This window comes from Myotis lucifugus, unplaced genomic scaffold, assembly GCF_000147115.1.
Source record: "Myotis lucifugus unplaced genomic scaffold, Myoluc2.0 scaffold_14, whole genome shotgun sequence".
NCBI lineage: Eukaryota > Metazoa > Chordata > Mammalia > Chiroptera > Vespertilionidae > Myotis > Myotis lucifugus.
The window spans coordinates 5,141,639-5,167,967 of NW_005871062.1; the positions used below are offsets into that span (position 1 = coordinate 5,141,639).

Here is a 26,329-nt window from a genome sequence, read left to right on the forward strand (position 1 = left end):
CCACCTAGAGTCCTTTAAAAACTCTGACTCCACGTCTTCTAGGTGCTAGTGCCATTTTGGGGCTCAGCCCATCTGGTATCCAGATGACCTGATAAATTTATAATCCCTTACCACTTTGGCCTCATGTGTTCCTTCTTTGGCAACCTTAACAAAATTCTTTATAGGTTTGAATGTTTTTACATTAACATCTTCCATGGAAATCTGAGCATACCACAAATGCAATGAAAAGTAAAAGCAAAAGCAACTTATAATGTCATGTGCAATTGAAGAATGCAGATGTTTTTTAACTTTGGATCCTTAAGAAATTTTGTGTATTTTTGTTCTTGTAGTTTTTCTTAGGAATGTTTTCTCCCCAGATCTTACCTGAACTTTTATGAACCTGTGTTGGCTGGAAGTAAGGCATATTTGAAATGAGAGTGTGTTTTTCAAAGTTTCAAAGCAGCAGTATCTTTTTTTCTTTACATTCATTGTCCTATATAATAAGTAGGTGATATGCAAATTGACCATCATGCTCTCGCACAAGATGGCCACCCCCATGTGGTCAAAGATGGCTGCCCTCATGTGGTCACAAGATGGCCAGCAGGGGAGGGAAGTTGGGGGCAACCAGGCCAGCAGGGGAGGGCAGTTGGGGGCAATCGGGCCAACAAGGGAGCAGTTAGGTGTAAATCAGGCTGGCAGGGGAGTGGTTAGGGTGATCAGGTTGGCAGGCAGAAAAGGTTAGGGGCAATCAGGCAGTCAGGCAGGCAAGTGGTTGGGAGCCAGCAGTCCCGGATTGTGAGAGGGATGTCCAACTGCCGGTTTAGGTAGGTTCCACAGGAATCAGGCCTAAACTGGCAGTCGGATATCCCCGGCAGGTCCCAGATTAGAGAGGGTGCAGGCTGGGCTGAGGGACATCCCCCCCCCACCCAGTGCACAAATTTTGTGCACCAGGCCTCTAGTATGCAAATAAAATCCAAAAGCTCTGGCTGAAGTGGGAGCAGGGGTTCTAAAAGGCTTCAGGGACTCCTTAGCATCTCAGTTCACAGTCTAATAGTGACTTTAAGGAAATCAGCAAGAAACAGTTCAAAAGTCAATCTTGATAAGCTTTGTCTACAAAAGTGTGATTTTCATGCTAGTTTAGCTACCAAATCACTGTATGTTCGAGTGTTAACAAGTCACTTACCAATCTAGGTGTAGAGGTCTTCAGCTGAGTCAGGAATCTATGCTAGTTGATGTTAAAAGTTTCTTTCATCCTGGAACGTCCTGTGAGTTTAACTATTCATAAGCTTGTCTGTATTGAGGAGATATACGCACATATAACCGCTTTAACTTTTCCTTTGAATGATAGGTAGTGTGTAATTGTAGGGAAAGGGAAGGTAGCAGAAAGTTTGGATAAGAATGCTAATAAGCCTAACCGGTTTGGCCCAGTGGATAGAGTGTTGGCCTGTGGACTGAGAGGTCCCAGGTTCGATTCCGGTCAAGGGCATGTACCTTGGCTGCGGGCATATCCCCAGTAGGAGGTGTGCAGGAGGCAGCTGATCAATGTTTCTCTCTCATCGATGTTTCTAACTCTCTATCCCTCTCCATTCCTCTCTGTAAAAAAATCAATAAACTATATTTTTAAAAAAAGAATGCTAATAGGAGGCTGTGTGACTTGGTTTACCACCATCAGAAAGCTGATTATGGGAACTTCATTCAATGACTTAGTTCTGGGCTCACTGTGAGACTGGGGAGAAGGCAAGTTCTTGGGTCCTGATCTATTTCATTATCAGGAAAATGTGAGAAGTTTTGATCTATGCTTATGGGAAAAAGAGCAGAGATCATGAATAAATACATAATATAGCCTCACTGTTCTGTTCTTAAAATGTCAGACAAGAGACTCTTTTAAGATGAATATCTCTGAAGAAAAAAGAATAAATGGAAAAAAATCATCTCATTTTAATGTCATTCAAGCTTGTCAGAAAGCCTTAGTCAATTATGACATAATCTTCCTAGGAAAAAGTTATAAGTTTTGCCAATTAAAATGAGGCAGCGAATGTAATACAAGTATAAGCTCCTGTTCTCATCTGTTCTTTTCTGTTATCCGGCAATAATACAGAAACAGATTCCTAGAGAATTTCAAATTTTGTGTGATACAATCTGAGGTCTGGCAGTCTTTCAGATGCAGAATGTGGAAGTTAGCCTTGTTTCCTTGTGGGTATATCAAGAATGAAGTGGCGGGAGGCGGATAGAGGAAAGGGACACTCAACAGTCATTTTTTCATATATCTCAAAGTTTGAAAATCATTTTTGTTTAAATTTATCTTTTAAAGTGCTGCAACATCTCCAGAAACTTAGATATATAGTTTTATTAAAAGTTTTTTAATCCTAAAAAGTTTTCAGTAATGAGAAAGATCCAGTGGAGTTGCTTAAAAGAGGAGGGGGCCGATTAATTTAGAGTATCTAGCCTCTGGGTATGAGTGAGCAGATTGTCTTTGTTTGCTAAAAGCAATCCTAGGAGTGCAGTGAGCTTTTGAATTTCTCCCGTTTGGCATTGTAATCCAAAGCCTTTGTGTAGGGAATGCCTAGGAGACCCCGAGAGGTGGAGAGACAGCATCTATCATTTTATATATGAAGGGTTTTGAAAATGATAAAGTACTACAAATATTAAAGTGACATTATTTTTTTTAAAATAGAGATTATTATTACATATGGAATGGTTATTTTTGAATCTCAATGTCACCTGAAGTTCATTCTGGAAAATAAGGTAAGAAAAACTCTTTTTTTGGTAAAAATTCAGTGTTGATTATAAAATAATATGCACAATTTATCTGCAAGTCCCTCCCAAAGCATTGGTACTTTAAATGGGATCAGCATATGGCTTCCCATGATGTTGACTTTGAAGGAAATTGACTTTATGGTTTATTCTGTGTTTATTTTAACAAATCAACCTCTGATTACATGTTGTGTGGTAGAATCTGAAGCCTGGCAGTCTTTCAGAAGCAGAATGTCAAGTTAGTGACCCATGTTTTCTTGTGGGTACATTGGGACTGAAGTGGGGGAAAATGGAGGTTTTATTTCTACAACTTACGCAAGATTTTATTTATACAACTTACAACCTACTTTCTCTTGAAAGTAAGAGGAAGGAGTTGTCTATAGAATTTTTAAACATACATTTGTATACTTTTACAGTACCTTAAAAGTAATAATTTAAAGTTCAAACGTGGTTTGGAGATTAAGCTAATTTTAAATACAAATTGTCCTATCCCCCAAATGTAAATTGGCCCAGATCAGTTTATTACTTAGATCCTAAATGTTTTCAAAGACTAAGGTGGTAAGAGGATCAGATTTAATAGAATAAAGGAATTAAGATATTGGTTTGGCTAATTGCTCTCTCTCTCTCTTTTTTTTTTTTTTCAGGCGAACCACTTCATCACTGCATTTGGTCTTACTTTCTCCATTTATCAAATGGGTTGGGAAAGTTGGGCAGTATCCTTCTGCTCATTATTTTTTTAAAATCCTGGATTTTCTTCATGATTCGTTCCTTTGGGTAAATGCAGAAAGAGAAGACATATGCTGGACAGACTAAAGCAGGAAGTTCCCTCGGGAGCTGGGGCATGTGGATCAACTCTGCTGTGCCTGGAATTGTTATTATGCTGCAAGATGCCCGAAAACAACAAGGCCAGTCTCCTGCTCTACTGGCTGAGGCTGGCTGACATTTCTAGGCAAAACCAACAAGCTCTGAGTAAGCTGAGACCTTTAATGACCCCTGAGGGAGCTTGGAAATGTGTTTGGGAACTGAAATTTAACTTTATCCCAGAGATAGATGTAGGGAGAGGGGGAGTAATTCTTTGGGGGGACCAATAGGAATGTGATAACAGTATTTTTAAAATGAAAGAATCAGAGAATACTTATTGCTGGAAAGACTCTCAAAAGTCTAGTTCCAGACCTTTCTTTATTGATGGGGGTAAAAGAGGACACAAAGAGAAGTTTCTTGACCTAAGGTATCATAATTAGCCCATGGCAGAGCCAGCACCAGATCTAGGACATCCTAATTTAATGTCCAAGGTTATTCTATAACTTAATTTGGTTCACTCATTTAAATAGCATTTTCTGTAACATAGGCACAACGTTGAGAGCTACTAAATCTCTTTCTTCACAAGAGGTTAAGAGGATGATGATCATTAGGTATCTTTTTGAATTGAGTTTTCATTTATTGGGCAATCTGCACATTGTCAGGTGCTGCTAATAAAAAGTAATTTAGAGCTCAGTTGGTGTGGTTTAGTGATTGAGCAAGGACCTATGAACCAGGAGGTCACAGTTTGTTTGATTCCTAGTCAGGGCACATGCCCGGGTTGTGGGCTTGATCTCCAGTAGGGAGCATGCAGGAGGCAGCCAATCAATTATTTCCCTCTCATCATTGATGTTTCTATCACTTTATCCCTCTCCCTTCCTCTCTGAAATCAATAAAAATATATTTTAAAAATGTTTTAGAAAAAAGTAATTTAGATGTGAACACAGCAGGAGCAGCATGGTGTGGGAGGCAGATGTTGAAAGAAACCACAGGCAGGCCCCCTGCCAGGTTGGCAAGGAACAGGTGGTCAGGTAATCAGGAGGCTGGAATCCATTTCCAGGAGCCAAATAAATGGTGAAGTCAGAATCTGAAGTATTTAGGTATGAGTGACAAGTTCTCCAGCAGAGCCACATTGGTGAATTTTATGGGTTCTGCCAATGTTTCATTTGAATGAATTTCTTAAAACAGAAGAAGAGTCTCAACAGCCCCAGCAGAGGCACATTTAGATGCTATCCAGAGAAGTGGGGATGCCAGTGTGCAGGGTACCACAGGTCAGACCATTCCTGATGAGAATACTGTTGGAGATAGTCCCAAAAGAGGGAAATGGTGTTAAGTGCAGGCAAAGCAGACTAGAATAATGAGAGAGTCAGGCAACCAGCACTAGAATTTAGGGGCTTATGGTAGCTGAAACTTTATTGCTTTAATATTTGCATCTGTGTTTTTCCCTGTGATCCCAGCAGAAGATGAGTCTGATAGCTACTAGAAGAAGGCTGGAGAGGTTTGCTAGAACAAATCCTCTGTGGACAGGTGCTAAAACGAATTCCTGTCTGGAGACCCTAAGAGAAGTATGCACTCTTCAGTAAGTGGGCTCCGGACTCAGATTCAAGTCCTGACTCCCCAACTCATGTGCATTGTGAACATTTAAACATTTTCTACCAAAATTTCTTTATTTGTAAAGTCTTCATAATAATATATCCTTAATTTCTCCCCATCCTCCAACCCCAAGGATCAAATAAAATCACAAAATGTTCCCAGCTCAAAAATCTCAATTAATGTTACTTAAATCTGAACAAAGATGAAGGTTTAATGCTATGAAGGAATTCAACACAAATTCTCTACCACTCAAATAATAGCTTTATATTTCTTCCTGTGCTTTTTGTATTTGGCCTTCTATCTAGGTCCCCATTACAATGTGGAAACTGCAGCAGCCTATGTTTTCCTGGAAATGGGTACATGATACAATTCAGGAAGCTGAGGCCAGAGAGGTGAGACACTTATAGCTCTGCTGCAGTGAAGATAGGCGCCAGAGTCGGCTTGCAGACCAGTCAGAAGCAGAGTAGACCTTCCGGAAGGAAGTTCCTGACGACTGATCTGAAACACTTTGGTGGGTCAGATTTAGGGTTACAGAATCAGCAAGCAGCAGGCTGAAATTCAGCCAGGTGTCCAAGAGCAAAGCAGTCAGCATCAAGGGTGGCTCTAAGATGAGACAAAGGGCCTAACAGCAGAGAGATGAAGCTAATCCCAAGCATTCTGTCAGCAAGAACTAGGTGCTGGTCCAGGCAGGTTACTGGCTTAGTGATGCCTTACAGATGGAAACAGGGGCTGGGTTTAGAAATGGTCTTTGAGCAAGCAAGGAATAGCAGGAGCGCCACTTCAGAAGCTGTGGGGTGATTATTCTAATTAGATAAACAGAATGTTGGAGGGGAGCTCCTATTTTCCTTATCTGTGTTCATGAGGGAAATTCTAGAATAATATTTCAGAAGTTTCCTAGCTTGCCTGAGAGTGGCCAAGTTTGATTTGAGGATGTGGGCGGCAGAAGGAATAAACAGGCCATTTACTGCATATTAAAACCCATACCCTCCAAACCTGCTTTTCAGCAATAATGGTAATATTTGGGTATTTATTACTTCCATTTCTGGGTCTACCCAAGTGGTTCCAAAATTGAAGTTGAAAAAAAAAGATGAATGATTAGTTATAAACCTTAATATACCCAAACAAGAGAGGACAAAGGTTTAGTTTCTAAGACAAGGATTTAGTTTCTAAACTAGAGTTTAAAGGCAGAGCAGACTGGTAAGAGAGAATGCAGAACGAGTTCAGAACGTGGACTCAGAACATGAATTCAGCACCAATTCTGCTATGAAGCATTCAGGGATGGAGATGGGAAGGGGGTCTCAAAGATCGGCAGGGCACGGGGGTAATCTCAGAATGATGGATTACACACACATACAGAATAATCTTTTCTCCCAGAATTTCTAATAGGTAAGGTTTTTCTTTGCATCCATCTGAAGCAATCTGGCATCTCTTATGTAGATATGATTGAAGACCTGTTTATGTTCTCCGGTGGTCATGACTGTTTCTATCCGCATTACGTCACCTATCAAGTTGAGTTCACAGTCATATTCAGCCTCTGTCTAATACATATGGTCTCTCTCTCTCTCTCTCTCTCTCTCTCTCTCTCTCACACACACACACACACACCTTGTTTATATTTATCCTGAAGAACAATTTTATCAGTCTGTGACTCTAGCTGAATGAGAAACATACAGCAAATTTGGTGACTAAAGAAAACATGTGGTCCAAGTTTAACCAAAGCAGAATTTTGACGGCAGCTCTGAAGACAGTTTAGGCTTGGAAAGAGGCAGCGTAGTGGAGTGGGAAAAGCACTAAATAGGTCCTGGCCTTGTAATTTTCAAACTGGGCTTCGGCAAGTCATTTCTCTTTTATAAGACTCAACTTTCTCAATGGCATAATTATAACACTAATGCCTTATTCTAAGAGACCCTTAAAAGTTAAATGACTGCACGTCTGTGAAAAGAACTGGCCTGCTACCCAGCACATAGGATCTGCCCAATTCTCTGGGTTTACATCTGAATTGTGTTTTTAGCTTCAATTATTTTGGGAATAATTAGTATTCTTTATTTCACTTGTTTCTTATTCAACTAAAATGTGAGTCTCCCAAGGAATACTACTAGAATGCCTCCATGACAGGGGTGTGGGCACAGAGTGTTTGCGGTGTTTTGTTTGATTTGGAATTTTAAAGCCCAATCAGGAATTAAGGAATGTACAGCGACAGGGCCATTAAGGAAACTGGAAAGGAACAGACAGTCCTGGAATGTGGCAGCTCCTGTTTGATTTTAAATGTAAGTTAAATATTAATTTTTTCTAAAAAAACACTCTTCTTCTAGGGAGGCCTTTTTCTCTCTCTCTCCCTCTCTTATGTTGACAGACTGTTAGTGGCTTGCCTTTCACACTAACTTACTTGGAGAAAAAAAAGTCTTCAGATGATCCTATTTGTATAAGGGGAAAAAAACACGTCTTCAAAACAGCTCCCTTGTCGCCAGCATCAACAGCAGCTGAACAGGGTTGGGTTGTTGTGTATTGAGAATTATTCCTTTCATTTCAAAGGAATCAAAGCTGTTTGGGGCAAGCAAGAGCCCTGGTTACACATGATCAAAATAACCTAATATTAGATTTGCTTATTGAAAGAGTCCACTATCAATGGAGTCTCCTGCTAGAGTTTGAGTACATTTTTTTATTGTTCCATAAGGATTTTGCAGGAAACAGAGGAGTCATCTTTGAAAAGCAAAGCTGATTTGGGGAAAATAATAAGAATTTGAAGAGCTCTTTTCTGAATTCCTTCCTGCTGGAGGTTCCCTAAAGCAAGCTGGTGCCATGATGCTGTTGACTTGTAAACAGAAGTCAAAAGGAAATTCAAGCTTCTGTCAAGTTTCATTCCAAATAAAATAAAAAAGGAAGTGGTTGAATCCCTTTTAACATTTTTGAATGGATTTTCTTGGGTTTTGGCTGTTCCCTGATCTTATAAAAAATGGGAAACAATAGAGAAATCACAAGTTTCCAATTCATACCTATCTTAGCAGGAATTTCAACATCTGATGCTTCCAATGTCTCCTTTTCTCAAACCATCATTTCTGTCTTTCTTACTTTTCATGCTTTCTTTCTCTTAAAAGAAAATTCACAAGGCTATATCATCCAATGCTCCATGACATTCAACACACGTTTTAAATTTTGGTATATAAAATCAAGTACACTGCTCCTGTTACTACCTAACTATGTGACCAGAGGGGCCTAAGTGTCCTCATTTATAAAAAAAAAAAAAATAAAAAAAAATAAAAGCAGTTGAATAAGACTTGCAGAGCTCAAACTATATTCTATCCCAGGGTTCTTCAACTTGTACATTGTTGATACTTTAGGTTGGACATTTCCTTGTCATGGGAGGCTGTCCTCTTCGTCTAGAGATGATTAGCACATTAGATGCCAGTAGTACAACTGTACTCCCCTGCCCTAGTGACAACCAACAATGTCTTCAGGGGAGAAAAATCACTAAAACACTGATTCTCAAACACTGGTGGCTATCAGAACCCCTGGGGAACTTAGGTGAAAACATAAAGACCCAGATTTACTTCTATTTCAAAAGCCAGGGCCTCTATGTATTTTATTAGTTTTTTTGTTTTGTTTTGGTTTTTGTTTCTTTTTGTACACAACAAAGTTTGCAACCATTGTTCATAAGGAATTGTAATGACGGAGTTCAATGTATGATTCTTGCACCAAGAGAAACTTGTTAGAAATGAACATTTTAAGGAGCATCACCAAGGAACTTGTTAGAAATGAACATTTTGAGGCTCCATCCCAAACTTAGTGAGTCAGAAACTCTGAGAGGGAAGTCAGTTGACTAGGAAATGGCCTTGGTAAAGAAGAAGTGCCATCTTGGCACACCCAGCAAGACATGCAGGAGTTTGAGAGATCCAGGGAGGATTGTCTTTCTCAACACAGAGTTGATTCCACTGGGCAGAGCATCCCTTGAAATCAACTTCTTGGCCCTGCATGACTCTTATCACCATATTGCCATGAACTTTGGTCCTAATCTAGGCTTCAAAGGCAGATCAGCTTGTCCTTGGGAAAGGCAGATGGAGAGATGGTACATCTCAGATTCATGAATCCTCCACAGCACCTGGAGCCCTGACTTATTTTCTGAACTAAGACATTGACTCTAGATCAGTGGTTCTCAATCTTTGGTTCATATTAGAATCACGTAGGGCAGTGGTTGGCAAACTGCAGCTCGCAAGCCACATGCGGCTCTTTGGCCCCTTGAGTGTGGCTCTTCCTAAGCCTTAGGAGTACCATAATTAAGTTAATAACAGTGTACCTACCTATATAGTTTAAGTTTAAAACATTTGGCCCTCAAAAGAAATTTCAATCATTGTACTGTTGATATTTGGCTCTGTTGACTAATGAGTTTGCCGATCACTCACCTAGGGAACTATTTAAAAATCTCAATGCTCAGGCCATACCCCAAATTAATCAAATCACAGTATCTCAGAGTGAGAGGCAGATATCACTATTTTTGCCTTCTTGGGTGATTCCAATGTTCAAGCAAATTTGAGATGTTAATTGAACACTTTCTATAAAGTCAGGTAGGATTTGTACAGAGGTAGATAAAGTAGTAAGACATGTAGCACATGTCTTGAAAGCACATGGCCTGTTTGGGGGTCAGCAGAAAGTTTGGTATGGATACAGCCTATAAGTTTTTTTACTCTCTGCCAATGTCAACTCTTCCCTAAGTTTTCCTAGATCCTTCCACCAGAAATCTTTGCAGGCTCTGAATTTCTATAGCACTTTGAATCTAATCTAACATGTACCACACTCTACCTTATATCATAGCTCTGTACTTCATGTTTGTCTCCTATACAACATTGTTAGATTCAGGGATAAGGGCCCTGGCTTATTTGTCTCTTCTCTCCACTAGAACACCTACTTTGAGAGTAGGCATCCAAAGATATGAATTTAATAGACAAATATTAAATAATGTGTAAATGTCACAGGATGTAAAGGTAATCTGTGGTTAAGCATCCCCCCACAGCAGGAATCCCTAGTCTAGTATACTTCAAAATGTCCCACAAGTTGACTGATAACTCTGGACTCCAAAATCTTTATCTGAAAAGAGAGACAATCACTAGAGAAAATGTCTAGGCAGATTAGTCAAATGCAAATTCTGGAAAATTGAATATCCAAAGCATTCAGTACACACTCACCTCCAAACTGGAGTTTTTCCATCAGTGGGATGAGCCAAATGAGTGAGGTTTGATAGGTAAAAAAATAATAAGAACATGATTTGGGGGAATCCCTTGGAGTAACAGAACCAAGGCTGTTCATGATCAGAGCGGTTAAACTCAACAAAATCAATGAAGGAATGAGCATGAAACTCTGGCAACCTCCGGGGCATAGTGGCGATTCCTCACAAAAGCCTTCTTTAGGAAATTCATATCAGCTGCATGATATATGAGGTTCTTTACCATTGCCCTTCCCTCTTACTCACTATCTGGTAGCCAAGAAGACTTTGGTGAAATTGCTATGGCACTAGGAGACCACAGGAATGCCTTCAGGAGTCAAGGGTCCAGTGGATAAGCTCTCAGGAATCCTTGTGAGTGTGGAGCCAAGGCACAGGAAAGAGGGGAACAACTTGCCGCAGGAGGGATTTATGAGAGAGGAGAAGCAGAGGAACAGGAAAGCCTTCAGCTAGTCCTTTGGAATCTGGCAGCCATTTCTGTCAGCTTTCCCATTCCTAGATTGATACTCATTGCTTAAGTCCTGCGGGTACTGGATTTATTAAATTGCCTCTTTGTTCAACTCTTAGAAGAATTTATATCTGAAAACTATGACGTGTTGGGACATTTGTCTGCTGTTGGGATGGGGGAACTGAAGTTCAGTTGCACAAGGTCACACGGTGGGTAAACAGAGGCAGAACTGAAGGCAGCTGCTCCTTCCTCCGAGTTCTCTGTGTCCTGTAATACCACCTTCTGCACAGAAAGGCAGACTCTTGATTGCCCCTCCTTGGCCCCTCCTCCTGCTCCAACACACAGACCCACACACAGTGGGGTGAGAAGAAAGGGAGGGACCCTCCCTAAGGGAAGGAACTCTAAGCTTTGAATCCCAAGACCCAGGGGTGAAGTTTTCCTCTGCTCTTTCACAGGTCTATACTAGGACCGATCGCTCTTGTCAAGCCCCCTCAACTGGGCCAGATGGCCCTCCGGTGCTTCCCACACAGCCTGCGATGGAGCATCCGTGCTTCCTGTGAAGGTGAAGGCCTCTGTAAACGGTGAAGTCAGGTATAAACTCCAGAAAATGACTAGAACCGTCACCTCCCTGAGCCGGATTTCTTCCTCTCCAAAAAAGGAGTGATCCTAGCCATTCTGCAGTCTAGAAGGGGAACCACGTGTAGAGCTTCACCCGCCCAGGTTGCCCTCAAGCGGCACTGGCTCTGCTCTCTGGCTGGCACTTGGGTGTGCAGCCCTTGGCATCCCTCTGGCTGCAGCCCTCCCGGAGCCGGCAGGGCGCGCGCTGAGCTCCGGCGGGAGGCTCGTGGAGGATCGGGCAGCAGGAGGAGCGTGTGAGCTGTGGGCGTCCCTTTAAGAGCTGCCGGCCGACCGGCCTCCGCCTCTCAGTCCTCCGAGTGCCGGCGGTCACCGGTCACCTGGGGCTCGCAGGGCAGTCAGATCGCGGCGGGGCAGGTGCTCTCGCCCTCGGCGGTGGGAGAAGGGGCACCGACGCCAGGTGCAGGAGCGGTCTGGAGAGCGCGGCCGTCCCGCGTCTCTCCGAGGCGGAGGATGCGGGAGCGCATCTGGGGCGCTGCTGCCGCCGCTGCTGCTGCTACCGCTGCTACCGCCGCCGCTGTGGGGCGGCCCCCCGGATAGTCGCGCCCGGAGCTGGAGCCCGAGCCAGGGCCCTCTGCAGCCCTACGACCTGCTCTATGCCAGCGGCGTGGCCGCCTACTACAGCGGGGACTACGAGCTGGCCGTGCGCGACTTGGAAGCGGCGCTGCGCAGCCACCGGCGCCTGCGGCAGATCCGCGCGCGTTGTGCCCGCCACTGCGCCGCGCGCCGCCCGCTCGCGCCCCCCGGCGCCGGGGCCGGGGGCAGAGCTGCCCTTCTTCCCGCGCGGTGCTGGAGCGGGCCCGCTGCTACAGCCGCTGCGAGACCCAGCGCCTCGGGGGCCCCGCGTCCCGCCACCAGGTCAGCGAGGATGTGCGCAGCGACTTCCAGCGCCGAGTGCCCTACAACTACCTGCAGCGAGCCTACATCAAGGTACCCAGCCGCACACCTGAGCTCCCTGTGGCTCCAGGTGCTCTCCTGAGTCCTTCCCGCTGTTGTTTTCTTGCCAGATTGGGTGTCTTTTAAAGTTTCGTCTTTTTAAAAAAAATGTATTGACTTTACTGGGGTGACGTTGGTTAATCAGATTATATAGGTGCAGGTGTACAATTCTATAATAGTATAGAATTGTAGTATTGGGGCTGGGTCTATCTATAATATATATATATAGTGTGTGTGTGTGTGTGTGTGTGTGTGTGTGTGTGTGTTCACCATCCAAAGTCAGATGATCTCGTTTGGCCACCATTTATCCCCTTTTACCCTCTTCCACCACCCCCACCCCCTTTTCCTTCTGGTAATCACTATACTGTTGTCTGTGTCTATGAGGTTTTTTGTTTTGTTTTTGCTTAATCCCATCACCTTTTTCACCTGGCTTCCCAACCCCCCTCCCTTCCCACAGCTGTCAATTTGTTCTCTGTATCTGTGAGCCTGTTTCTGTTTTGTTTGTTAGTTATTTTGTTCATTACATTCCACATATAAGTGAAATCATATGGTACTTGTCTTTTTTCTGACTGGCTTATTTCACTTATCATAATACTCTTCATGTCTATCCATGTTGCAAAAGGTAAGATTTCCTTCTTTTTTTATGGCTGAGTAGTATTCCATTGTGTAAATGTACCAGAGCCTTATATAGAGAACCCTAAAGATTCCATCAAAAAACGACCAGAACTGATAAATGAATTCAGTAGAGTGGCAGGACACAAAATACATACCCAGAAATCAGTTGCATTTTTTTATATATATGCCAATAATCAACTATCAGAAAGGGAAACAAACAAAAAAAATTCCACTTACAATTGCATAAAATATACCTTGGAATAAATTTAAACAAGGATGTATGTACTCAGAAAATTATAAGACACTAGAGAAAGAAATCGAAAAAGATACAAATAAGTGGAAACATATACCATGCTCATGGATAGGAAGAATTAAAATTATTAAAATGTCCATACTGCCCAAAGCAATCAATAGATTCAACACAATTCTTATGAAGATACCAAATGGAATATTTCACAGAATTAGAACAAATATTCCAAAATTTTATATGGAACCACAAAGGACCCCAAAAAGCCACAGCAATCTTGAGAAAGAAGAACAAAGTTGGAGAAATCACACTACCTGATATCAAACTGTACTACAAGGCCATAGTAATCCTTCAATGTTTCTGTCATGTGTTTGTGGATTCAGGTATCTGGTGGCATGAGCTCTGTAACCAACACTAAATGAAGCTGGGCAAGTCATTAGCTCTGTTGCAATCAGCCTCTCTCTCTCAAAAAGGACTGTGCTGATAAGATGATGTTTAAAGTCCCCACTAAGCACTAATCCTTGAGACGTTGTCAGAGCTGGGTCTAGCATAAGGTTCCTCTCACTTCATTTCTTGGTGTAGCTCCACACCCATTTCTCTGCTGTTTCCACTCCTTCATCCCTCCTACACGCTAGTCTGTAACTTTTCTCTGAAGTTTAAAAAAAGCATTCTGAAAACAGTAGAGATAAAAGTAGGTTTGCTCTGAAATGAATTTCTCTCTCTTCTCCCCCGCATCTACAAAAGTTTAAGATCAAAGGTTAAAGAGAAGGAATGCTTGGAGAGGTGAAATCTTTTTGAGGCAATCTCACTAAGGCTTCCAATTTCTGGAGGTAAATGTTAGACTGGATTATACATTATCAGATGCCCAGTGCTCTCGTTCTGTTTTTTATTTTTGTGTATTCAACTTGCCTGAACTTAGTGTCAGGAGGTATATGCGATATATACTAGTATTAACATTTTCCCCATATCCACAATGTTGAAGATCTAGCTGGATGCTTCAGCAGAGAGCACTTAGCTTGTGGTCCTCAACCTCACTCCCACTCTCACTCATGTTGCTCTTAACTTTCCGCCTTTCTATGTCAATATATCAATGTCTCTTCTACAGCTGTTGAAGTGGCAGTTCATGTCCACCAGTGTACCAGGCTACATTTCTGGGGTGGTGAAATACACATTATGTGCAGATATCCAGGTGCGTTTAACAGCTCCTCCCTCAAGGTCTCTCCCCTCAAGCTTTCAGGAAATTTGCAGATATGGGTGGAGTTCAGGAAATCACAACATGGGCAAACTCTTTTTTTAAAAAATATTGTATTGATTTTTTACAGAGAGGAAGGGAGAGGGATAGAGAGTTAGAAACATCGATGAGAGAGAAACATCGATCAGTTGCTTCCTGCACACCCCCTACTGGGGATGTGCCTGCAACCAAGGTACATGCCCTTGACTGGAATCGAACCCTGGACCCCTCAGTCTGCAGGCCAACACTCTATCCACTGAACCAAACCGGTCAGGGCAAACTCTTAACTCCCAGTGTTGTGGCTAAGATGCTGGACTTCACTATATGATCTTGGACAAGAAATAAGGAGAGAGCCTGAATCCTTTCCAGGATTTGTCTTCTATTTACTTGTGCCTCCTGATAGATTTGCGAAGGCATGTAAGTCTGATTTCTTTTGAATAAGTGAACAGTTTTGGTGGTCTTACAAAAATCAGTCAATGGTAAGCGGAGAGGGGACCTTGAGTGCCTGACAGCTGAAGATATATAAGCTAGTTCCCAGGGCAGAGTGTGGGTGGTCCCCTGTAATATACTCTTCCCAGGAGTCACAGATGTGAGCTTGGCAGACCTGCTGAGAGCTCTGTCACACATCTTGGGCAGATTTTCTTTTCTCAGGTCCTATAAAAATAAATATCCATGAGGTAACAAAATGTGTTTCTTTGGTCCTGTAATTAAGCTTGCTTCACTGTAAACGTTAGCATTTATGTCATTCTCCTGCTCCTGTCCCATGGCTGGAGGTCAAAGAAGGTGACACCAATAGGTTTAACATGTGTCACATTGTTGCAGTGAATTGATTACAGGAGTTAGTCATTCATGGGCACCTCCATGGATGAACTACTAAGTGTGGTCTGATGAACCCATGAAGTTTAAAAGTTCTTTTAAAAATATGTGAAGCAACGAAAAAAAATGACCAGCAATGTTTCTGAGAGCAGAACAAATCTTATATCTTCTCCATATTCACCCCTTCTCCTATAGGCAAGTCTTCTTGGATCCATGTCATTGATCATCTCTTTGTAATTTATTTTTGATGGTTGGAATTTGCAAGAATGTTTTGTGTGAACGTCGAATAAGATGCATCACGGTTCTCTCCCCTCCCTCCACAGTTTTAAGCCTTTGCTTGGCTTCCAAGGAATTTGGAATTTCACACACACACACACACACACACACACGCACACACACACACACACAATCTTTTGAGAGTAAAACAAAAATCTCAAATAATAAGGGAATATCCTGACAGGCATGGATCCTAAAGTTCATTCCCTGATGATACAATGAGGAGTTCCTTGCATGTGCTTGGATATGGTCATGTTGTTGTTGGATTACTTTTGATCAGTGATCCAGTTTGCACTTGAAAAAAGATAATCTTGGGCCAGATTGATTTCAGTAAGGACACTGCAGCCAGGATTTGAGAATGGCAAATCTATAATAGAGTCAGAACTAGTGGGCTTCCTAGGGATAAGGAAGTACAGTTATTCTCGCTAGGGCTTTACAAACTGTGGAAGCTCTTGGGAGATGCTGCTCCTCCCACCCCCAAATCCCAGGAAGTGAGGCATAGATGGAAGCAGATCTTTTATAGATGGAAGGGAAGAATTAAATTTTGTGAAATCTGAGACCCGTCCAGATCAATTTCACATTTCCCTGACAAGGAGAGGGAGACTCAGAGAGTGAAAGAGGCTTGCCCAGTGTTACCTGATTTAATTTGGTGAAATGAGCATAGGACTAGAATTCAGGAGTCTGAGCTCTGACAATAACTGATGCCCAGGCTTGTGCTGTGCCCACTGCCCCTTGGGGCCGCTTCAGGTCCCAGGGAATGCTGTAGTCTCCAGGGCTATCCTTCTGCCAGATTTGGACAGCTCCAGGGATGAGCTGATCCTTGTCCTGCAGGATACCAGACACGCAGTGCATTTATCTGAAGGCCTGCTCTGTAGAATCTTCCTTAAGACCTGGCATGTTCATCTGAACAGCTATTAGACAACAGTTCCACCTGGTTCTTAGCCAGGGAAAGACTATTCAAACTTTTGATTTTTATTATTTCTGATTGTATGATATAACTCATGATTCAGAGCCTAAACCCTAAAATAAAGCTTTTATCACAGTATTCTGTGGGAAACCTTCAGTGGTTTCCCCTTGCTTCCGTTTATAGCCCACCTCGTTTAATACAGCATTTAGTTTGGCTCCCCCTTAACTCTACCAGCCCTGTCTCCCCCACTCTGCCACCCTCCAGCCAGAGGGAACAATAGATGCCTGGTCTTATGTGTCTCACACTTTTGCACATCTGGGCTTTGTTTATTCTTCTTTGGGAGGCATGTAGGCTCTGGAATGGGATAGTCCTGAGATTGAACTTCAGCTCCTCAATCTCTAGCTGTGTGACAGCGAGCACATTTTATAAAATTTCTGAGCTTCACTTGCCCCGTCTGCAAAATGGGGAAACAATAGGATGTACCTGACTGTTTGGATTGCGTTTCAGAGGAGGTTTATGTAAAGCGCCCAGGACAAGGTCTGTTTCTCTCTGAACACTGGAGCCATGTTCTGCTTATTATTAATTCTAATAGTAGATGTTTCCTTCTCTACGCGTTGAAATGGTAACTCGACTACCACAAATGTACCTATTTGGGTGAGGTCCTGTTTCACTCTCTCTGCAACTCCCAACAATCCATCATTCCTCCCTCCTCTAAATGTCCAGCCACAGCGAAGAATGTGTTCCTCGCATATCATGTTTCACTTTCAACCATGTTTTGGGAAATTCATATATTTGCCTATCACTTCGTGAGCTCCTTGAGATTAAGAATTCTCTTACTCATTGTTATATCTCCTAAAATTGGAGTTTTCAGATCCGCGTGATTATTAGATAGATGATTATTCTTAATCATCTGGGAATTAAACATGTAATTTAAAATGAGACATTTGGAGACAATAGGTTGGCGTTGGGTCCTCAGCATCTGTATCCCCCCAGATACCTAATCCAGGGGCAAAAGCAGTTAATGCTCAGTATACATTTGCTGAATAAATAGTAGCTTGATTCCTCCTGCATGAAATATTGTTGAGAAAGATTGCAGTGTGGCGGCCCAGGTTGCCCCACACAAGTTACTTGGTTTCCTGGCTGGTTGGTTGGGGGAGAAAGTTACAGAAGGACTATGGATTGTTTGACTTGACACCCTTCTACTTGCAGGTTCTGGCTAGTGTTGCAAATCTCCTTTCCCTCCCTCTCCATCCCACCTCCCACCCCCACCACTCATTTAATTCTTATTACCTAAGACCGTGCTTCAGAAAATCCTTGACACATTGTGCTTGCTTTATGTACATTTGTTGAATTTAAACAAATGCAGAGAGAGCCTTTCATTTATTTATGTATTTATTTCTCATCTGTGTGCTTTATAATCTGGAAACTTGAATGGTATCTCTTTTTCTCCTGCTATTTCAGCCATTTAAGAAAAAACAAGCAAACCTAGTGCTTTTTATTTATTTATTTTTTTTAAATATATATTTTATAGATTTTTTACAGAGAGGAAGGGAGAGGGATAGAGAGTTAGAAACATTGATCAGCTGCCTCCTGCACACTCCCCACTGGGGATGTGCCCGCAACCAAGGTACATGCCCTTGACCGGAATCAAACCTGGGACCCTTCAGTCCGCAGGCCGACGCTCTATCCACTGAGCCAAACTGGTTAGGGTGCTTTTTATTTTTTTTACTTAAAACAAGCCTGCTCCTGCATACATTGTTTCTGAGTTGGTGCTTTCTACTATTTGACCTTTGTATTTTCCTCATAATTAAAGGGGCACAGAAAGAAAATGTAATTAACGTAGGCAATGTTATCTCCCTCATAGAGTGATCTCTCTAAACCCCCCTTTTATTGACCGCCATCTATCTTATGAGTGGTTGCTAGAAAAGAAAAAAAGTAAGTTCAAGGAATTTTCTCACTTTTATTCTGCTTTATGAACTTCTTTCTCTTTCTAGGTCAGTGGTTCTCAACCTGTGGGTGGCGACCCCTTTGGTGGTCGAACGACCCTTTCACAGGGGTTGCCTAAGACCATCCTGCATATCAGATATTTACATTACGATTCATAACAGTAGCAACATTACAGTTATGAAGTAGCAACGAAAATAATTTTATGGTTGGGTCACAACATGAGAAACTGTATTTAAAGGGCCAGAAGGTTGTGAACCACTGTTCTAGGTGAATACCTTAACAACAACAAAGTTGGAAACCTTAGGCCACACCTGCATGATATACATACTGTTGGTTTAGAATAAAAACCTTTCCCAAACCCCGTAGTTAAGTTTCTTTTTACCTACATGTAGACTTTGTGCCTTTTATTCCCCCAGTTATTTCAAATTGGAGGTTAATTTTATGTCTTAAAAATAGCTGTTCTAAATTCCCGAGTCACCATCCTCTGTCCCACTCCTTAGGAAGGAAGCCTGGGTGATTTTTTTTTTCTTTTTTTTTTTTTTTTGTCTAGCCAGTTCTTAGGTCCTGTGTGCTAAGGAGTTAGAATCCCAGTTGTCCCCTCATGGGGGTTGTCCATTTGAAGGCCCAGGCAGCTCTTTATTGCAATTACAAATAGTGCCACAGAGGTTTAAAATTCAATTAAATGACGGTAGCAACTGCTGATTAGTTTTCTCCTATCTCAGCCTGGTGAATCAGGGATTCCTTTACAGGTTTTAATAACAGAAAGTAATAGACTGCTTGTCTCTCTTCACAGATCCCATCTTTGAGAATCAAGTATATTCTGTCACTAATATAATTTGTTCACTGATAAACTCCAAAAGGATAGCCTGTGGAATTCTTTTGGGAATGTTTGATAAAATGTCAGTTTTATGGGTGGGACTTGAGAAATTCTGAAAGGTGGGTGGGTTCACTTAAAATGAAAACTCCTCCGATTTGGTATAATAATGGTTCTTTTGTATTGCTAAGGCATTCAGTAAACTGTGGATTTCTTAGAATCACAGATCTTGGGACTGGAAGGGACTCCAAGAGACCATCTTGTTCAACTCTCTCTCTCTCTGCAGGTAAAAGAATTACTTTTGGGCAGTGAAAGAGGGGTGAGAGAGGGATAAGTACCATATTTGCTCAAGAAATGTGGTCTAGCAAGGGTTTGGAGTAGTTATTTTTGCACCTATAAAAAATGCTACAGCTTGAAAGACTCTCAGAGATCATGAAGGACGCTGTCCCTGTCACTTAATAACTAATAACACTGGCTTCAGAGGTTCCATGACAAATCAAGGCGGGTCAGCAAGGAGAGCTGGGTCCAGAATGCAGATATCCTAACGTAAGGTCCAGTGCTCTTTCCAGACTCTATGTCATGGTCATGGCTGCCTCTATGTAAATGGCCCCGGCAGACGCTGTAAAGGGGCAGCGTGGTGAACCAGTGGTGCAGCTGGGACTGCAGTGAACCTTTTGCTTCAGAGACCGGGCAGGCACAAGACAGATCTTCCTGCACTGCCCCGCCCACCCTACATTTTCATTCACATGATGCATCGGCCACTCAGCCAAGAGTCACCGTTGTCTGGTGGAAAATTTTGCATTTCTCACTGGGAAAAATAATTTCTCCTGTCTTTTTTTCCATTCAGCTCTTATTCTATAATTCATTTTCTTTCCTTTCATTTATCCCTCTTTTCCTGTTCTCTGACTTTCTAGCTATGTAATTTTCATGAGACCTGGACCTCCTTTGCCAAATGGCCTAGACACATCTTTAAAAAAAAAATGCTTCGGCTTCAGACTTCTGAGTGGCATGAGTTAGTGCTTGTGTATGATTTTCAGTTTTTAGAACTTCCGAGAGCAACAGACTGTTGTTGGAAGAAGCCGATTTCACTTGACTAAACTCCTTTCTGCTTTACTTAGTTTTCTATGTTTATTTCTGACTTTCTCCCTTTCCTTCCACATTCCTTATCCTATTGGTGACCTACATGGCGAGAGAGAGAGTTGAGGGGAACAATTAGAGGGAAGAGACTTGCAGGGAAGAGACTTGAATATAATACAATGAAGGGCATAGAGCTTCTTATTTAATTTGATACACAGACATAGGCATCGATTTCTTTGAAACTTTTCGTGTCCCTTTTCCTCATATGCCTTGTGTAAAACTTAGGCATATGTTGGAGAAGTTGTTACCCTTCCTTCACAGCTCCCCATATTTCTGCAACTGCTCTCTGCCACATTCATGGAACATTAGTGTTCCAACCATCCCATTTTCAGATGGAATAATAAATCCCAAAACGAATCATGTTGTCCATATTTATCCAGCCATTTAATGCAAGAACCAAGATTAGAATTCAAGAACCCTGAGTCCCACCTCTGTAACACTGCTGATGACCACTATTGAAAGACCCACACTGAACACATAAACTCAACAAAATTAAAACACAGAGCCTGTCCCTGACATTATTTGCTAACTGGAATAGATCTAGAAAACAAAAGCTACCATCTCCTTATGTGATGTTATTCCTTGCAGGGCTCTTCTGCCCACTTCTGGAAAAAACTCAGAAATGGGAACCTGGTCAGTGCTGTTCCCTAATAAACCTAATGAAAATGAATGAGGCAAAGAATCTCCTTTGGAAGGGAAATGAAGGAATAAGAACCAGAGAGAGGGAGGTCCAAGATGGCAGGTTTTCCAAAAGTTCAGGGCTATCGTAATGATCCTGCTGGAATTCATTATCTGCAGATAATGGATTCAACTTTTGTGCAAGTAATGGGACCCTGCTGAAGATTGCAGTGTAATTATACTGGAGCTCTGGATGGCAATGTAAGAAGGCAAAAGATATAATCAAATAAATAAATCCAAAACAAAACAGAGAAGCTGTTAACAAACCCTGAATCATAAGAAAGTTAATTGAGCCAATTTTGATTTATTCTTGCGTGAATGTTAGATTTTTAGCTTGCACTCTGCCAATATCAATAGGCTTGCATGAAGAAATCAACACATAATTAGGACTACAGAAACAATGAAATTACCTTAAAACCAAATTTGGCTGTTTTTGAAAATGATCTCAAATTATAGTATCAAAGAGTAATCCAGAACACCATACTGATAATTTCCCCACTGAAGCAAGAGCTATTTCTTAATAACATTTTTTAGATTGAATCCAGTATCAACAATCAGCATTTGATTCTCACACAACCACCAGGGACAGAGACTTTCATAGTCAGTCATTATTTCTATAGGATGACTAAGGGCTCAGTTATACAGTGGTGTCTACAGATCTCAGGTCAGTAGGCATTTAAGCTGGAGTTTCTCAAGCTTGGCTTATTGACATTTGAGATGAATAATTCTTTGTTGCGGTGGACTGTTCTGAGAATTTTAGGATGGTTTGCATCTGGCCATTACCTACAGGACAGCAGTATCAGCATACTCCACCCTACTCCAAGCTGTGGCAACAAAAAAAGATGCCTTCATATACATTGCAAATGTCTCTGGGGGTGAAAATCAATCTACAGAGATCCACTGATTGAGACATTTAGCCACACTGAAGCTAACTGGACATTAAGGTTAGACAAGTACATAATCAATTTTTTTTGCTGGATGGCAGGGTGCCCACTGGTGAATCATGATATTTATGAGAAAGTTTGGCTACAACTTGAGATTTTTCATGAGGGGAAATCCATTGGAAATAGAACCGCTTTCCCCAAGATGCAAATCACTGGGCTCATATCCCATAGCTGGTGCTCCCCTGTGGCTGCACGCATCCAGCTTGCGGGAAAGACCAGAGGCTCTGGCTTCCCTCTACTTACTGTCTGAACAGGACAGGACAGACTGCTTCAGCAACACAAGCTAGCACCTTCAGTCGTGAACTCCAAACTCCAGAATTAATGTATTTCTCATTCTACTTGGGAAGTACGCAGAGCCAACATTTAAAAGTAATCTACGGCAACTCTTAGTTTTCTTGGGGTTAGCTCTGTATCACTTATATCCAGGGAAAGCAGCTTGACTGAAACCCGAAATGCCAACCTGTAGAAGTCTGGACAGTGGAGGAAGTAAGAGAGGCCAGAGGAAAGGAGAATGACGTAGAGGTGGAGAGAGAGAGAGTCAGAGGAAGTCTCGGTCTGTTGAGGCTTCTAAGACAGAATACTCATAGACTGGGTAGCTTTTAAACACCAAACATTTATTTCTCATATTTCTAGTGGCAGGAAGACCAACTGCTGAGAGCCCTGTTTCCAAGATAGCCATCTTTTCCCTTTAACCACACATGACGGGAGGGGCCAGAAGCTTTCTGGGGCCTCTTTTATAAGGGCACTAATTGCATTCATGAGGGCTCTGCCTCCATGACCTAATGACCTCCTGAAGGCCCTGCCTCCTAATACCATCAGCTTGGAGGCTAGGTTTCAACATATGAATTTTTGCAGGGATGCAAACATGCAGACTGTTACAGATTATGTGGTGGCAGTTTAGGGATGTTTTGTTTCAAAGCAATGGAGTTAGGTATGGGAAGGACATAAGATTTAAGGTATATGAGAAATTCCATTTAGAAAAAACACTGGTAATTTTTAACTTTTAGATAGGAAAAAAGGACTAAGAAAGAAAATACATTGAAGTAGACATAATGGAGAATTTGGAGAATTAATTTAATCTGGAGTATAGGGTGTTTTCAGGATAGATCTAATTGATCATATTTTTAAAAATAATATATACTATTCTGAGGCTTGAAAAATTGATATATGGTACTATATGAAATGACATCTTCAAGGAATTTTACTTTAATTATAGTTATAAAACATACCACTTCAGCCCTGACCGGTTTGGCTCAGTGGATAGAGCATCGGCCTGCGGACTGAGGAGTCCCGGGTTCGATTCCAGTCAAGGGCATGTACCTTGGTTGCGGGCACATCCTCAGTGGGGGGTGTGCAGGAGGCAGCTGATCGATGTTTCTCTCTCATCGATGTTTCTGGCTCTCTATCCCTCTCCCTTCCTCTCTGTAAAAAATCAATAAAATATATTTTTAAAAAAGCCATACCACTTCAAAACAAAGCTAAGTCTGAGTGAATTGTTGTTTTAGTGACTTTTTATACTTGCTAAGGGAAATGCCATCATATGCCATTTCAGGTTTTATTGAAACCCTAGGTGTGGTTTGACCTGCCCTTTTACTGTGTGCCAAGTTCCCTACTGTCTTTCTGACTCAATCTCTATCTCTGGGAAAAGATAGATAATAATAAAATAATATTACTAAAACCACCTAAATCACAGGGTTGATGTAAAGATAAAAGCGGAAAATATTTTTTTAAGTCATGTGTGAGGAATGAGCAAACAGATAAGATGGGAAATGAGGAAGAGGAAGCGTTAAAATCCTCAGAGAAGACTACTAGTAAGTCATGTATACAACATTCACCACTTCATGCAGCTACAATGTGTTAAACAATTTTCTGACTTTATTAGAATAACTTATTGGGTTTTAACATCAAAACCCAGTTCTATATTCATAAAAGTCCTGCCTTTTATTAGTGGTATAAAGAGCTCACCCACATGGACCTGAGTTTTTTTTTTATCTGGAAAATAAGGATGATAGTCAGACCTATTTCACAAGGTTCTGGTAAGAATTTAAAAAAAGATTGTGGGCTCATGTAGGTCAGCACTGACACAGAAGAACTTGTTCCTTGCCTTATGGTTTCTAGGCAGAGGGCAAACTTGTGAGGGAAGATGAAAGGCAAAAGAATAGGCCAATACATCATGATAAACTTAGAAGATATTAACACATACAGTAGGTACAGAAAACTTGGGAACACACAAAACAAGAACTTGACCTGGTCAGTTTGAGTCACGGACTTCACCTTCAGTTCTCTATACCTTGGAGCACATGCTGACCAGCCTCCTTTCACCTTCAGGCTAAAGCAGAAATCCTCCTCTTAATGAGAAGTAGGGACTGCTTTTTTTGTTGTGTTGAGAAAAGTCCTTTTGTTCTCTTCTCCACTACATTTCTCAACACTCTGAATTCACAATTTCCATGAGATTGTGGCCTCTTCTTTGTCTTTTTTAAAAAATGGGACTCTGTTCAAACACATTCCAAACCTTCTCTGTTTCATATTAATAGATAAAATCTCTCCCCACAGACCAACACGTCTTGGGAATTTTAAATCCCTGTAAGCTTTTACCCCCACCCCGATCTTGAGTACCCATCGGAGATGGTCTAGGTTTGGAAATCAACAAACATCACATCATCACAAACACCAAAACTGAGTCGGCTTCCTGTATAACAGGCAAATGGGAGAGAAGCTAAAAAAAAAAAAAATTGTAGAGGGTTATGAGTCTGGGAATCAAGCAATTTAGACTCTGTCCCCAGTCTGTCACTAACTTTTCTCTCCAGGCCTGGAGGTCTCCATTTGCATTTGGACAAAGGGCAACATTGGGCCATATGGCTTATGAGAGTTCTTTTTATCTCTGCCAGCGGGAGATTCTAAAATACTTTAATGGGCTGGTACAGAGAGCCAACAATCTACCTATGGAAAAGAAAAAAGGATGAGATAATGGAATACAAAATAGATGAAGATGAAAGGAGTTTAAAAGGAGATAATAAAGCAAGTGCTTCCAGTGTGCCTGATTCTAGTCTTCATCTTTGAACAATCACTTTAAAACTTTCAAGATGGTCACACTGGTATCTAATTTGGTGGTTCTTTGAGAGGTACAAGATAAACTAGGGCATGTTCAGGAAGGACAAACAGATAGATACAAGACATAACTATGATGAGAAACAGTTGAAATAGGGATGAATAGACTAAACAAAAAAAGAGGTTTTAAAAAAATGCATCATCGGAGGCATTCTCTTTTTTTTCCATTTTGGAATTCCATCAGAAGTAGGTATTTATTTATTTATTTTTATTTCATTTTTTAATTGTTATTGTTGAAAGTATTACAAATATCTCCTCCTCTTTTTCCCCCTACCCCTCCCAAATCCGGTTCCCACCCCGCCCCAGGCCTTCACCCACCCTATTGTCTATGTTCATGGGCAATGCAATATCTTATATAAATAAAACCCTAATATGCAAATCAACCCAAACCAGCAGAATGACCAGTCGTTATGATGCGCACTGACCACCACTTGGGGCAGATGCTCAACGCAGGAGCTGCCCCGGTCGGGGTAAGCTCCTGCGTTGAGCGTCTGCCCCCTGAGAGGGAGGCAACCAGGGGTGGAGGCAATAGGGTGTGGGGGTGGCTGGCCAATGGGTAGCGTCAGGCCACCAGCCAAGGTGGATGCCCGTGGGGGCTCCCCGATCATCCCACCCGCCAGTCGCCCCACAGATGGCCCTGATTGCCAGCCAGGCCTAGGGACCCTACCCTATATATTGGGAACAGTCTCTTAGACTTAAAAATTAAAACCTGGCAAGGCTACTCTAACACTAAAAAATAGGATGATGCAGCGATGACATGCATGGATTCTGGCTTGCACATTTTGTGGTCTGCTCTGATTCTGACACTTATAACTGTGTGACAAAGCCAGTTACTTAACTTCTCTCTGCTTCAGTTTTTCCACCCATAAGATGGGGAAAATGGTATTACTGCCTCAGAAGGATCATGTTATGTACTACTTTTTATAATCAGGGCAAAAAAATGTAGCTGCCCATACAACAGAAAGATGCCTTTCACCTGTATGAAAAGTATGGTCACTGGTGCATGCAGCGTCCTGGATTGCAAGAGGGATGTCCAACTGCCGGTTTAGGCCTGACATCCCCTGAGGGGTCCTGGATTGTGAGAGGACGCAGGTTGGGCTGAGGGACCCTCCCCCCGTGCATGAATTTTGTGCACCGGGCCTCTAGTATGCATATAAGTTCTTTGCTTAATCTCTTCCCGTCCTCGCAGCCCTTCCCTCTGAGATTCCTCAGTCTGTTGCATGTTTCCATGCCTCTGGTTCTATTTTATTCAT

At 41.9% G+C, this 26,329-nt stretch overlaps 1 protein-coding gene across 1 annotated transcript in view; it reads left to right on the forward strand.

Annotated features, from left to right (window-relative positions):
• Nucleotides 1–11,581: 11,581 nt before the first annotated feature.
• P3H2 (prolyl 3-hydroxylase 2) overlaps nt 11,582–26,329 on the forward strand; it is a 160,720-nt gene continuing 145,972 nt past the window's right edge. The window contains 4 exon segments of the mRNA XM_014452216.2: nt 11,582–11,897; nt 11,899–12,158; nt 12,160–12,199; nt 12,201–12,350. Coding sequence (XP_014307702.1) covers nt 11,874–11,897; nt 11,899–12,158; nt 12,160–12,199; nt 12,201–12,350 — 474 coding nt within the window. The 5' untranslated portion in view covers nt 11,582–11,873.